Source organism: Acartia tonsa, chromosome 3 (assembly GCF_053477335.1).
Source record: "Acartia tonsa isolate MP-2025a chromosome 3, ASM5347733v1, whole genome shotgun sequence".
In the NCBI taxonomy this organism is placed as follows: Eukaryota; Metazoa; Arthropoda; class Copepoda; order Calanoida; family Acartiidae; genus Acartia; species Acartia tonsa.
Window position 1 is genome coordinate 52,344,839 of NC_137262.1, and position 13,570 is coordinate 52,358,408.

Sequence of the window (13,570 nt, forward strand, 5' to 3'; positions counted from 1 at the left end):
GTTTTAAGCGGTATAAGAAGGCCTACAAATAATCTGGAATAGCCATAAATCAATGATGCATAGGTAATTATATCGCAGTGCAGAAATGCGCGAAAAGGCCTATTTCACGCGTTTTTACTTCAGTGAAGCTTTCCCTGTGCATCATTGGATCTTGGCTATTTCAGATTATTTGTAGGCCTTCTTATACCGCTTAAAATGGTGTGCGGGTATGATCTGTACGTTAAACCGTTTGGCAGCTAGCAGCCTTTAAAATTGATAGATTTTTGGCAATATTCGTTACCAGCAATATTTTACTGTGAACTGCAGTAGATCCATTTATTGTAAAACTAACTAGAAGTAAGATTTTTTCCAGTATGTATAATTAAAAGAAAAATAACAAGAATATTTGATTTAGAACTTATTTAACAAGGATGACAACATCCATAAAATCGAAGCTCTGAAACGATAGGACAAACGGACATAACATTTGTATAGTGTCAGAAATGAATAATATAAATATAAAAGAGTCGAAGTAAAATTGTAAGTAAAGGGGGGGGGGGGGGGGAGTTCTGACACTTTTGCGTAAACAGTGATTATAGGCTTTGTCTTTGGACTGAGAGGATAGGAAGGTTATTAGGGATAAAATCATTCTTATATGATGAATTTCCCCCAGATTTAAGATTTTTTGGATAGGCCTCCAGGTTCCGGAGCTCCAGGCCTCCAGGCCTCCAGGTTGTCTCTCTACAGGTAAAAATATAAAAAAAAAATTTTAAAGAGTTAGATGTCCGCTTATGAGACAAAATATGTATGTTTTTTCTTCAAATATATGAAAATAACAATCAAAAAGAAGTATAGGTATTTTGTTTTATAAGTTAACTTCTAACTCTTCAAAAAAAAATTCTTATTTTTAATTTTTACCTGTACAGAGACCACCTGGAGGCCTGACAAAGCCTATAATCACTGTTTACGCAAAAGTGTCAGAACTCCCCCCCCCCCCCCCCTTGTTGTAAAACTGCTTGGTACAGGATAATGTTTATGGACATACTTTCAATTTTAGGACTTGATTATAGAGTTGCTTTGCTTATAATATTAGAATAGATGCGCTACTAGAAAAACAAGACACAACATTTTTAAAATTGAAATTCTGCAATAAACTGACTGAAATAAAAAATAACTATTTTGCCTCCATGTTTTCATCGTCAAAATATAAATATATTTAATTGTTTCAAATAAACTATTAAAATAATTTAACCACGAATGGAACCTTTATTTATGACTGACAGAACGTATGGAGGCAAAATAGTCTCTAATATAAAAAATTTCTTTAAGTTAAGAATGTCTCAATTCCGAAGTTTCTTTGATAGGAATAACAGGCCCCAGGGGAGACTGCAAGGTAAAAAGAACTGCCAGTTCTGAAAGGTTGGGATTCTCTTTCTCCAGAAATCTTATCCAGGACAGCAAACTCTCTCTAGATAAAAAAAAAAGAAGAGTTGAAATTTGATTGTTAGTAATCTGAGACTGTTAACAGAATGTATGTTTGTCTGTAAAGCTTCTTAAATGTCCAAAAAGATGTTTATAACGATTTTGGGGGAGGGTGCCCCTAGAGTCCTCCTACAGGGGCGTAGCCGTTAATAATATACATCATATTTTTCAATCTATTTTAAATTATGTAGAGGGGAAATTATTGCTCATTATTGTATTCGTGTGAAATCGCCAAATTTTCTAACCTTGAAGATGTGCCGGTGGCACAAACAGCAAAAATAGTTCCATCCTCTTGCTCATGTACATTGGGGTACCTGTCAACCTTCATTCCTTCATGAGTTTCCTTCTGACCATCCATCCATAATCTGTAATATATAATGAGGTTTAACAGCTGTCCTACTTTAGACAATATTAGTGGTTGCGCCCCTGACATCTAAGGGCTCTATATGAAGGGGCACAGAACTAGCTGAAAACCATCCCATTCCCGGTACCTATAAGAAGCTTTACTAAGGAGAAACATATCTGTTCAGCGATTACCGAGATCCTTCGCTACAGACATAAAAAAGCTTAGTACTTCATATAATAGGGCAATAGTTAAGTTTTCTGTATTACATACATAGTCCTTTATATTGTAATTTGTAAGTCTATACAAATCCTACATTTATTATCATTTAACACTTTCGTTTTCAGAGATCTAGAATATTTCAAATCTGACCTAACATATTCAATATCTTCTGGTTTAGCTGTGGGTTCAGGCAGAGCAGGTTTCGGAGCTCCACGCAGGATAAAATAATTAACCTAAACACAAAAATTTCAGATGTCCAGCTTTTTAAGTAGCGAAGGATATTATATAATATAATCTTGATTATTGTCTTAGCATGGCCGTCAAACCAACAAAGTAAGTTATAAACTGAATGTTTTTTGGAAAGGTTTATCTTAACAAAAAAAATCAGCAATATATCTTAGCAAATGAAAAAAATCACACTTACATCATAATGGTACGGACTGACAAATGGAAAGACAAAGTGAAATATAGATTAGATTTGCTACTAAACAGAAAATGCATCTTTTAAGTTACTTATATCTGAAAGTATGTTGTTAATATTTGTAGCCCTGATTCTCTGTAGTTTGGATTAAGATGCACACGAAGACTGTAAGTGAGAATCTTTTGGCCAATCTTAGATTGATAAGCTTCGCAGACAGCTGATTGTATTCTATGTTACATCACGAGCTGACCCGCAATTCTTGTGGTTGCTACTGGATCATTTTTTTCACCCTGGCCTAGAGTTTTGGCAGGTGTTACATTTTAAGCCACCTTTATTTATCGCAGTTGGCACTCTCATGTGTATGAGGAGGAGGAGCAATACCTAGGTAGGTAACCAACTGTAAATTATAATACCTGAGAGTCTTGAAGCCAAACTCTAAAAGCACCCTCAACATAGACAGGTGTCCCACTGGGTAACTCTTTCAATAGTTGTTTCTGGTCCGGTGCCATACCTAAATATTATTTACTCTATAAATTTACTTTGCCTGTCCGTTTATAATTTTGTGTCTAGGCGACGTAATTTAATGTTGTAATTTCTGTTATGATCAATGGAAATCTTTCTAAATTTTCATTGTACATAAAATGTTATTTTGAAATGCATAGAACTTTTTTGTTATTGAAGCTAAAGTCTTCAAATGTGAGATATTGACGTATTTCAGCCGTTAAAGCGTTGTATTTCTTGAAGGCTTCATTCAAAATGTCATACCTGAAACTATCCATGTTTTATCAGTAGACTCTTGTTCTAATTCTTCTGCATTGTAAACTTTTATTTCTGTCAATACATCAACACTTGTTATCTAAACATTACCTATGTCATCATTGTTGTTTAACAAATATGTTTTCCATAATCCCCTCTTCCCCCGAGAAAAAGAATATATAAATAATAATATAATCAACAATAGATATATACTATGTAAATTCGGAAAAGAAATAGAGAAGTGGTTCGAAGGGGTAGGTGGATGTTGAAAAAAATTCAACTTAGAAAAATACACCCCTGATAGCTAAATAACAAATTATCTACCTGTTTAATGCCCATTTTAGCAAGTTCCAGTGAATCATCAGGTAGTTCCCGAGGTAATAACCAAGGAGATATGTTTTTAAACTAAAAAAAAGATTATTTTGTTTAAGTACCTAGATACAATATTACCTACCTAACTTATTCATTAAGTAACAAGTTTTTCTTTGTTTTTTTTAAAGTAACAGGATGTCTGTAACGAAGGAAACTTCCTAACCATAGAACCGAAATGGATCTTGTTTCCAATGTAGCTTCTCCTAGGTCCAGGTAGAGAACAACCATTTTTCCAAGAGAAATCGTTTAGAAAAAAAGGACTCAACCACAAAAAAAAACTTTTTCAAACTAAAATTAAAAATGGGCAGGAATCGACTCCCCCAAATCACCCTCCCCCTATCTCAAGTGCTCCTGGAGTCCTCTAGGGGCGTATTTGCTAATTTCAATGTATTTCAATAATAATAAGGGAAAGGGTTATCATTGCTCAACACTCAACAGGTACTTTGTGTGAAGCAACAATTCAACATCCATGATTATATGTTACCTTAGACATCCAATAAATCATTCTACAGTATTTCTTAAATGGCTGACTGTGTCTACCTACAATATTGAAAATATTTCAGCAATCTTATAAAGAGACACCAAAGATCTAGTCTGATCGTTTAAAAAATTAAGAAAAATCTCCACCATTGGCCAATGTTTTCAGTGTATAGTGCTGACTTTGTTGCTTTTATGTTTAGGTGCAGTGGCAAAAAAGGTTAGTTAGGTTAGTTCAAGGTCTGTAAGTTCAAATTGGACCATAGGATAAACATATAAGACATTGAATATGAATCGATAAACAAAATAAACCCCTCTGTAGATTTAAGAATTGATGGAAAATTTTAGCCATTGCAAGTTTGTACAAACCAATAAATTAAAGCAAAAAGTACCCAAAGAATAGAAGATCGTGTTTATAACACAATAAATCAATATTTTTTCCCTCCCCATAAGTTCTCTTCTCACCATGTAGAGACACATGAAATACAGCAATGCCCTAGTTATATTGTATCATATTACATAAGTCTCACCAAACGCATTTAAAAGCATGTCACCAAATTCTTCATCAGGCATTACATTGTATTTCTCCATGTAAACTAAAAATAGAGTTCAATGTATAAAACTAACTTTGCGGACGAGTTTAAAAATAGGATTTGTTTAATCAAAACGTACACCTTTGTAGAAAAAAGCTCCTAGCTGACCATTAACAAGCAAACAACTTAGAATTTATCTACAAAGGGGGGAGGCGGATGTGCCACTTTTTGAAACCAAAACTAAAAGTCAAAGGAACTCAACTAAAAAAAAGAGTTACAGGTCTGAGATTTTGCATGGTAGTTGCTTAATAGGGGTACAATATGGAACTGTGAAGAAACGGCGGCACAACTGCCGAAAACCGCCGAGAAAAGGCAAAAAAAAATTCGGTGGGAAACGCCGGTTTTCGGCGGTTGCGCCGCCGTTTCTTCACAGTTCCATATTGTACCCCTATAAAGCAACTGCCATGCAAAATCTCAGACCTGTAACTCTTTTTTTAGATGAGTTCCTTTGTTGACTTTTGGTTTTGGTTTCAAAAAGTGGCACATCCGCCTCCCCCCTTTTAAATATTATATGAAAAACAACTATGATAGTAAACTCATTCCCCAGTTACAATAGATGAAGTTACCTAATAGAACAACTGGAAATTAAATTATTCTTAAGAGTCTTAAAGTTTTAATATCGATTGAAAGAAGGGGCGAAGACGGAAGTGCCAGCCTTTAAATTGACCCATACCAAAAACTCTCAGCTAAAAAGAAACATAAGGTTCAACGCTGTGGTTTAGCGTGACCTGGAGATTTTTAATGGTTATTACGTCATTTAATGGAAGGCCTGCTATGCCAAATATCAGAGCTGTAATTTTTTTCTGAATTTATTTGTGTTTTAGGTTCATTTCAATACGAGGCGCCTACACAATCCCTGTGTGTGTGTGTAGCCATAGTTTCTTAGTGTTTGGACCTAAGTAGTCACGGAGTAGGACGAGACACTTATGTGTGCTAGCTGGTTGTTACTGCAGAGGGTTTTACGCCACCACAACCATCCGTGGAGACCATCACCACGTTCAACATCTGCTACACCAAGCTCCAGAAGGAGCAGATGAATCACTACTATATTAAAGGATTCCATCACCTTTTTAATTTATGGCTACCACAACATGCTAGCAACAGGGCCAGCTCAAGGTCCACGCTCAAGTACAAATACTTGAACCGCTGTCTCAAGGGACCTACTCTTTATTACTAAAAACTACCTAATTATCACCTTTCTTACACAACCAAGGGGAAGTTGCGTGAATGAATTGCGACTGAGAAATTCGAGTTGCCACATGGGGACTTTAACTCCAACTCTCACCACCTTAACTCATTGCGTTACCACTGAGCTACGACGCCCATTCCATTTCCATTTAAACTTACCCATAATTTTAGTACAACAGTCCTGCTGTTTGGGATAATGAAAGAAATCCGCCTGCAACCGATTTTCCGGCACATATTTTCCCTTGGGGAATACATTTAATACTTTCTTGTATGAGTCCAGGTCTTTGTGCACTCCAAATTTTTCCATATTCCTGGAAATAATTAAATCATGGAAAGAAAACGAAGTAGCGAGTTTCGTCGCTTTTTTACAGTAGCTTTTCTCCTATTTCTATCCTAGCCAGGAGATTCTAACCAAGCGGGGCCAATTTCATAACCCTGAAGGCAATCACTAACATTTACTTAACCCATCCTGAAATTACTGTGAAAATACGACGTAACCCGCTACTTCGTTTTCTTTCCATAATCCAAATAGTTTAGTTTAAAGTTATTAGAAATTTCATTTTCTCTAGGTAATAACTGAAAGAATAGCTAATGTTTTGTCAACAGCGTGTAAAGCTATATCTTGCAGATAAGTACAGACGTTATTTTTTTCCCTCCATCTTTGATTTGGATATGTGTATTCAACCAATTTTACTGCAAAATTTATATCTTTTTCTGAAAAAAATCATTTACGATAGTTTGGCAATAGACACCCCTGTAAACAACAAAAAAAGTGTTTACAATAGTTTGGCAAAAGACCCCCCTGTGTATAACAAAAAAAGTCATTACGATTGGTCGGCAAAAGACAACCCTGAGCTGTGTAAAACTCAAAAAAAAGTCTGTGTCCCTTTTACCTTAAAGCTCCATAGATAAACTCTACATCTCCCCTTCTTTTATGATCCTTGTATGTAAATATGTCGATGGCATCTGTTGAACATTAAAGGCTTTGATTTTAACATTTCTTATTTATTTTCTCAAGTAAAGGTAATGCAAAAGACTAATTCCTGTCTAAAAAGAAGATGTATATATTATCTAGTTAAGTTCTACTTTTCAGTTAACTTACCTAATATGATTGTTTTATAGGTACTTTTTCTAGGAATTTTTTTTCTATACCTAAGCTAACCATCCCCACCCCATCCCTACAACAAAAATCAACAAGTAACATTGTGGGTTTAAATGATTTTACTACTTTTGAAATATTTAACTAGTGTAAATATAGACACAAAATTATTGTTTGAAGAATAACTGTTAATTATCTTAATATAATTAAAGATGCTTTTATTCAGGATTAGATTCAATAAAATTAAAAAACAAAGCCTTCCTTCAAAATTTTTCTTATTCTTTTCTTTCTGATCAAACTGAAAATATCTTTGAGTGATCAACGCATATGATTTATCTTCATCCGATCTTTCTTCACTATTAAAACTGTCATCTTCACTCGTATCTTTGGGAGGTTCCTTCTTGTTTGAATAACATCTATTCTTATTGTCATATAAAACAACTGTTAATTTTGATGCTTTAAGAAACGTTGGTTTCATCCACTTCTCAGATTGTACAATGTTTAATATTCTAAAAGATCTTTGGGCAATTTTATGCATTTTTAAGTCTGAAATGTAATAATATAAAAAAGACTAGTTTTCTGGATGTATGATTCGACTGGATTTAACAATAAACTTTTCCAGCATTTTTTTTTTAAATCATGAATATTTTAGTTTTCTGAGAAAAATAATTATCCTGTGACTTATGAATAGGACTGAGATACAATAAATTATAAGATGGAACAAGATGGAGCATTTGCAGCAACTGTGGTTGTTACGCTGGTCAACTTTTCCCCCAACCAATCCGGTTCTTCCTCCTTGACCTTCACGTCTTCAATTTCAACTCCCATATATTTCTGAAAATATCAGATGTATAGGTAGTTATCCCTTTGGTATAAAAATTTTATTGGTTGAAATGTTTGGACACTGCTTGTTTGTACCATTTAAACAAAACAATATTTAGATAATTAAAGTTATACTTATAAACCCAGCGAAATGATAAAAAATGAGTTTATAAAAGTTTGGTGACCAGAATAACTTACATTCCAGGTTTCCCACCCTTCTTGAAAAGTATACATGTTTTAAGTTTATAACTTTGGAGATGTAAGACATTTAAAAACAAGCATAAAATTGCTTTTTTACTAAACAACTTACCCAAATGTTCGAATTTTTTTGTCTTTTAATAAACCAATCTGGCAGGGGAACATTCCAATCTTCGGGTGGTGTTTTCCTCTTCTCCCATACATTGTTTCCATAATGGCCTACGTATAAGATTTTCTTAATTAAGATAAGAAAGAGATGATTTTCATATTACTTGGATAAAGTTTTTTTATATTCTAAAATAAAAAAATGTATGTAAATAAACTGACCTAATAATCTCTTCTTAATTCTTTCTTTTTCAGCGGCAATGACCCTGTTGGCCGCTTCTACGTCCGCATATCTTGTCCAGGCTTTACAATCATCAAAGCTTTTCTCCCAATGTGTACAGTCTTCAGCCTATGAAAATTAGAAGTTAAAAATAGAGAATGTGATTAGATGTTAATTTCTAGCCTTTGAATTGTTAATCTACCTTCCATGCGTGAAATAGCTTAAAACATGGAAAGAATTTAAGCAAATCAAATATTTGAAGGTATGTGTATCAATTCGTTTTCCATTAAACCACATTAAACTATATTTTTTGTACAATAATTTGCACAAACCAACAAGGTATCAATCTTATGTCTCGAAATAACTCACATTGTAACGCATACTACTTTTACACAGTACTGGACAATCTTACAGCCCCTAATCTTAAAGTAGATGCACTAAAAAAAAAAAACAATATATATTACCTTTCCATCGACATAAAATTGATAAAATCTTGATTTGAGTTTGCTGCAAGATTTCATCTCTTTCTGATAAGATTCACATTCCCTGAAACATAATATAAAAAAATGGATGACAGAAACAATAAAAGCAAAGCTCAACGTATAAACAAACGAACATAAACAAAGATAGAGTAACAATTCATTTAATATTATTATTCAGTACTTTTATTAGAAGTTGGAACTAAAATTCCTTATAAACTATCCCAAACTTATTTATAATACAATTTGTTTAAAATGGACATACATTTAAAGACTTAACAATTTAGATTAATAATAATTACATTAGGTATATAGATATTCACAAAATCAAATGAATATGTTATTTGCCATAAATTACCTATTATATAAAACTAACCAAAATTTTATCAACAATAATCATTTTTTTCATAGGGACACACTGACTTTCTGGAATTGATTTTAAAGTTGCTACGCTTTCTTAAATAACACATAACTGTCAAAAGCATAACCATGGCTTATTTTAAATCAATTGGTAGATTATATTTAAAAGTTACAACTTTCCATTACAGATGAATGGACAGACCCTAAAAGTAGAGAAATTATTCCCTTTTGGTAAAATCAAAACTTACAGCAATTAGCGCAAGAAAATTCTTTTATGAACAAGTATATTTTCAAAAACTGGTTTAATATACCTACAATTGTATATGTGTATAAAAAATTACCGTAACATCCAAGAATCTGGAATGGTTTGTAAAATTTCTGCATGATCCGTATTCACAGAGTCAGGTACCCCTGATTCTTCTCCCTTGTTTGTTGACATTTTTAAATTTACTTAATTCTAAAATCAATGCATAAGCCATATTTTCAAACTTAAAAGTACGATAAATCAATATCATTAGACTGTAACTTGTAAAAACTAAATTTTCAAATAATAACCATAAAACGGCACCTGTCCCATTACGCATTTGCGTCAGAAAACCATTTAAAAACAAAAACAGGCGGTTATGCGCAAATGTTCAAAATTGCCGCGTATAATTTTTAAAAATTATTTGCCGCATTCAAAATTATTTTGTAGATGTCGTCGTTGTTACAACAAATATTTTGGAGTAAGGATATAATGACTAAATTAAATTAAAGTTTTTAGTTTGTTGAAGTACTGTTATAAGAATTTGAACAATAATATATGAAAGATTAAATCTTATGATAACATTTTGTTTTGTTTTTCTGTATATTTTTTTGCTTTGGACTAGAGAGGGAAGGGGTAATATTTCTAGCGCGAATTCTCTTGGGAGGGGGGTCGTATACCCTCCCTTAAAATTTTTATATAACTTTCTAGTTCCCATGATAAGCTTCGCTGTAAAGGAGAACCAAATCGGTCCGTTGGTTAGCAAGATCCTACGGTACAAACAGAGACCAGCATAGACATCCTGTTACTTTTATATAAGGATACAAACAAGGAAGATTACGTCAAGTGCAGTGGTGAAGTTGTTTGAAATTATAAGCTGGACATTAGAGCAAACATGAATAAATAATAAAGAGAGAAAGAGAGAGAGAGAGAGAGAGAGAGAGAGAGAGAGAGAGAGAGAGAGAGAGAGAGAGAGAGAGAGAGAGAGAGAGAGAGGGAGAGGGAGAGTTAGTGTAAATCAAGCCACCCTAACAGTTTGACATGCAGACACAAACACTTAAAAAGTAGCTTTGCTTTTATAAAAAAAAATAACATTAAAATCATATACAGGGTGTTTCAAATAAAACTGCGTTTTACGATTTTGGGAAACAACTAGTAGGAGTATGAAAAAAATAATTATAAATTCTTATTCTCTATGAAAATATGGATCAATTTTATAAAAGGTATTTTTTAAATTTTAATATCAACCATGCTCAACCAAATATTCTAATAATTACATTTAAAATCTAATTCAATAATGCTTTTTTAAGAATAAATAACCAATTTTATTTTTGCTTTAGTTACGATTCAATTATGATCATTCAATTATGATCTCATAACCGCTCCTCTTGCCCCTCCCCTTTTAATCTCTTAATCCCTTTTGATTTGACAGTTGTGACATATTAACCTAATATAATATAATTAGAAGCACTTTTAACGACATTTTCTTATTTTTCAAACTAAATGAATTAAAAAGTGACTTGTTTTATTTAAAAATGCGCATGGAATTAAAAGAGATTTTTTATGACAAATGCCTTTGCAATAGAGAAATAGAAAAAACTAAATTCTGAAGAACCTAAAAAGCACTTTGCATGTAGCCATAAAAAGAAAATATGTAAAAAATCTCAAATGGGGACATTGATTTAACCTTTGATTAATTCAGTATTGTACTTTTCAACCTGTATGTTGCAAAAAAAAGTTAATTGAATTTTATTGTTGTCACAGATTTAGGATCAGGCATTTTTAACCTACATGTACCTATCAGTACAGCCACATTTTTAGAGATATCGAAAAACACCTTAAGTAAATGTTATGTAAATTTTTTCAGAGAATATGGACCTATAATTATTTTTTTCTTGCTCCTTCTGGTTGATTCCCAAAACTGGAAAACGCAGTTTTTTCTGAAACACATTGTATGTACCTGTCCTACAGCATAAATAGTTATCGGTATTCAGTCTTCTTAAATTCCTCCCCCAGCTAATTTAAACCTAAGATATTTTTTCCGCCTCAAAATTAAAAGCCAAGCAAGTTTTAACTTAAATCCTTAACTGTACAGCAAAAAAAAATAATAAATATCTTATTCTCTGTTTCTTTGTAGAAATGTGATACTAATGGTTTGCTGGAAATCCTTCTGTTATAATGAAGACGTGTGAAAACTCCAGGCTTAACCCAAATCTCCATATTTATAATGGATTCTTTTTCTGTAGTGCAACTGCTGTATAATTAAGGATATGTCCTTATGTCTGTTGTCATAATATTTTTCTTGTTTATTGACAGATTTGAAAACATATATATTTCAACTATAATCATATATTTCATTTATATATTTTTTCAACTCTTCTGTCTTTAACAATTTTTAATGCTTTTAGAAGAAGCTGCCTTTTTGTCGTTAATGTTACTTCGTTCCCCTTTCTTTTAATTCCCTTCCCTTCCTTCCAAGTCTCTCTTCACTGTATTGAACCATAAATTCAACAACATAAATATAAACATTTTAAAAAGGAAAAGGGTAATTTAAATTTTATTCAATATATAGTATTAAAAATTTTTTTTTATTAGAGATTTTTTATTTTGGGGGGGGGTATTTACCCCCCCAAAATTGTTTGGGGGGGGGGTAAATACCCCCTCCTCAATGGTTGGGGGTGCCTACGGCACCCCCAGGGTAGGGTTAAATTTTAAATGGGGGGGTAAAATGAAAAAAATTTTGGGGGTGCCTACGGCACCCCCAAAATCGTTTGGGGGGGGGGGGGTAATCGCCCCATTACCCCCCCCCCCTTGGACGTCTATGATACTTTTAATGACTTTTTTCGTCTTTTTCTAACTCTCTCAATTATTGACCGTTTATTTTTCTTATAGAAGCTTAGCTGTGCTTCTATTTTATTAAATTAGCTGTTAGGTGGTGCATCTACGGGTTCTGCCATAATAATATAGCCAACCTTTGATAATCTTTCTTTGTAAGTATGTATATTTGAAAATGAAGATAAAAATTCATATATAAAAACCTTTGAAAAACTGATTTTCTCTTCCTGTAGACCTTTTTGTTTATGCTTCTTTGGTCTATTTCGTCCCCATTATCACGTGTATTAGGTTATTATACTTTTTTCCTTAATGAACTATCATTAATATAGTATTACAATTGGTTTTCATATTCTATTAAACAGATAGGAAGGTTTTTTGTAAGTAGTCTAAGATTTCGATTTCTACTGAAATTATTTAGTTCTTTTTTTTAAGGAAGCCTAATATAGGTGTCGGTATGGTTTTAGGCTTTGTTTCTGCTTTCCTTACCCTAGCTTCTAGATGAAAGGGCGCAACCGCTAGTCTATAAAATAAAAGTACAACCATTAACTGCCTATAAAAGTGTAAAACAAACCTTATACATAAGTTGATATCGCAAAATTTGATCTACAAGTGAGCTGCATGTCTATATGTCTTACCTTCACTTTTATTTTGTCGTCCCAAAAAATCTCTTGGTCACTTACATGGAGACATTATATGCATATAGAGATGTTGAGGAACCCTTTCCCTTTAAAATAGTTATAAACCTACACTGGACCGATAAGTAGCTTCAGTGTAAAGGAGAACCAAATCAGCCCGGCGAGATCTTGAGCTACACACAGACAGACATCCTAGTACTTTTATAGAAGCATGTATAATGAAAAATGCTGTTTTTGATTTCTACTTTAAAAAATATTTTCTATTTTAATTTCTAAATATTATTAAGAATTGAACATAATCGTTCTTGTTCTAATGAAATGCACTGACATAAGATTCTATCTAACTTTCTTTTACATTTAGGCTTTTAATTCATTTGTGCATTGTAAGAAATTTGAGACAATAGAACTAGGACAATTAAGCACATAATCAACACATCAATGCACAACCTACAATAATCAATAATACAAAGTAGTACGATGTCTGTCTGTCTGTCTGTCTGTCCGTCCGTCCGTCTGAAGCTTAAGATCTCGGTAACCACTGAACCGATCGGATTCTACTCTTGAGGGTATATACCTATTGGTCCTGTGGTGGTTTTAAGCTATTTTCTTGGGGGTTGGGACACCCCCAACCCCCCTAAAAACTAAAAAAATCCCCCCCATTTTTTTTTTTTTTTGTAAGAAATATCCTTGGTCCTTTGTAGAAGATTTCCTTTGTGGAATATTTCCTTTGTAGAAGATTT

General features: G+C 33.0%; 2 protein-coding genes across 4 annotated transcripts; both read right to left on the reverse strand.

Annotated features, from left to right (window-relative positions):
• Positions 1-1,086: 1,086 nt before the first annotated feature.
• On the reverse strand, positions 1,087-7,470 carry ECSIT (evolutionarily conserved signaling intermediate in Toll pathway, mitochondrial). 3 transcript variants are annotated; one of them, XR_013877804.1, is made up of 12 exons: positions 7,194-7,470; positions 6,727-6,799; positions 5,993-6,144; positions 4,583-4,648; positions 4,060-4,115; positions 3,528-3,608; positions 3,213-3,303; positions 2,861-2,958; positions 2,177-2,259; positions 1,707-1,826; positions 1,244-1,447; positions 1,087-1,137 (listed from the first exon to the last, which is right to left on the reverse strand). XR_013877804.1 is itself a non-coding variant. In XM_080154525.1 (12 exons), the coding sequence occupies exons 1-11, from the start codon at positions 7,468-7,470 to the stop codon at positions 1,309-1,311; spliced, it is 1,236 nt and encodes a 411-aa protein (XP_080010651.1). In that variant the 3' UTR covers positions 1,087-1,137; positions 1,266-1,308. The 3 variants fall into 3 exon arrangements, 2 of the variants coding, with proteins under 2 accessions (XP_080010651.1, XP_080010649.1); XM_080154525.1 differs by having other exon boundaries at positions 1,266-1,447; XM_080154523.1 differs by having other exon boundaries at positions 1,087-1,447.
• A 7-nt stretch (positions 7,471-7,477) lies between these two features.
• Positions 7,478-9,752, reverse strand: LOC145314558 (synaptic plasticity regulator PANTS). The gene is made up of 5 exons (XM_080154528.1): positions 9,458-9,752; positions 8,742-8,823; positions 8,280-8,406; positions 8,065-8,171; positions 7,478-7,766 (listed from the first exon to the last, which is right to left on the reverse strand). Exons 1-5 carry the CDS (start codon positions 9,553-9,555, stop codon positions 7,641-7,643), a joined length of 540 nt encoding a protein of 179 aa, XP_080010654.1. The 5' UTR covers positions 9,556-9,752; the 3' UTR covers positions 7,478-7,640.
• Positions 9,753-13,570: the final 3,818 nt, after the last annotated feature.

Excerpts from the sequence above, each read along its gene's own strand:
- LOC145314558 (XM_080154528.1), bottom strand. The coding sequence starts at position 9,555 with ATGTCAACAAACAAGGGAGAAGAATCAGGGGTACCTGACTCTGTGAAT. Across the intron at positions 8,407-8,741 it reads AATTTTATGTCGATGGAAAG|GCTGAAGACTGTACACATTG; the intron begins GTAATATATATT and ends TAATTTTCATAG. Across the intron at positions 7,767-8,064 it reads AAAAAAATTCGAACATTTGG|AAATATATGGGAGTTGAAAT; the intron begins GTAAGTTGTTTA and ends TGATATTTTCAG.
- ECSIT (XM_080154525.1), bottom strand. The coding sequence starts at position 7,470 with ATGCATAAAATTGCCCAAAGATCTTTTAGAATATTAAACATTGTACAA. Across the intron at positions 4,116-4,582 it reads CATGCTTTTAAATGCGTTTG|GTAGACACAGTCAGCCATTT; the intron begins GTGAGACTTATG and ends TCAATATTGTAG. Across the intron at positions 1,448-1,706 it reads GCCACCGGCACATCTTCAAG|AGAGAGTTTGCTGTCCTGGA; the intron begins GTTAGAAAATTT and ends TTTTTTATCTAG.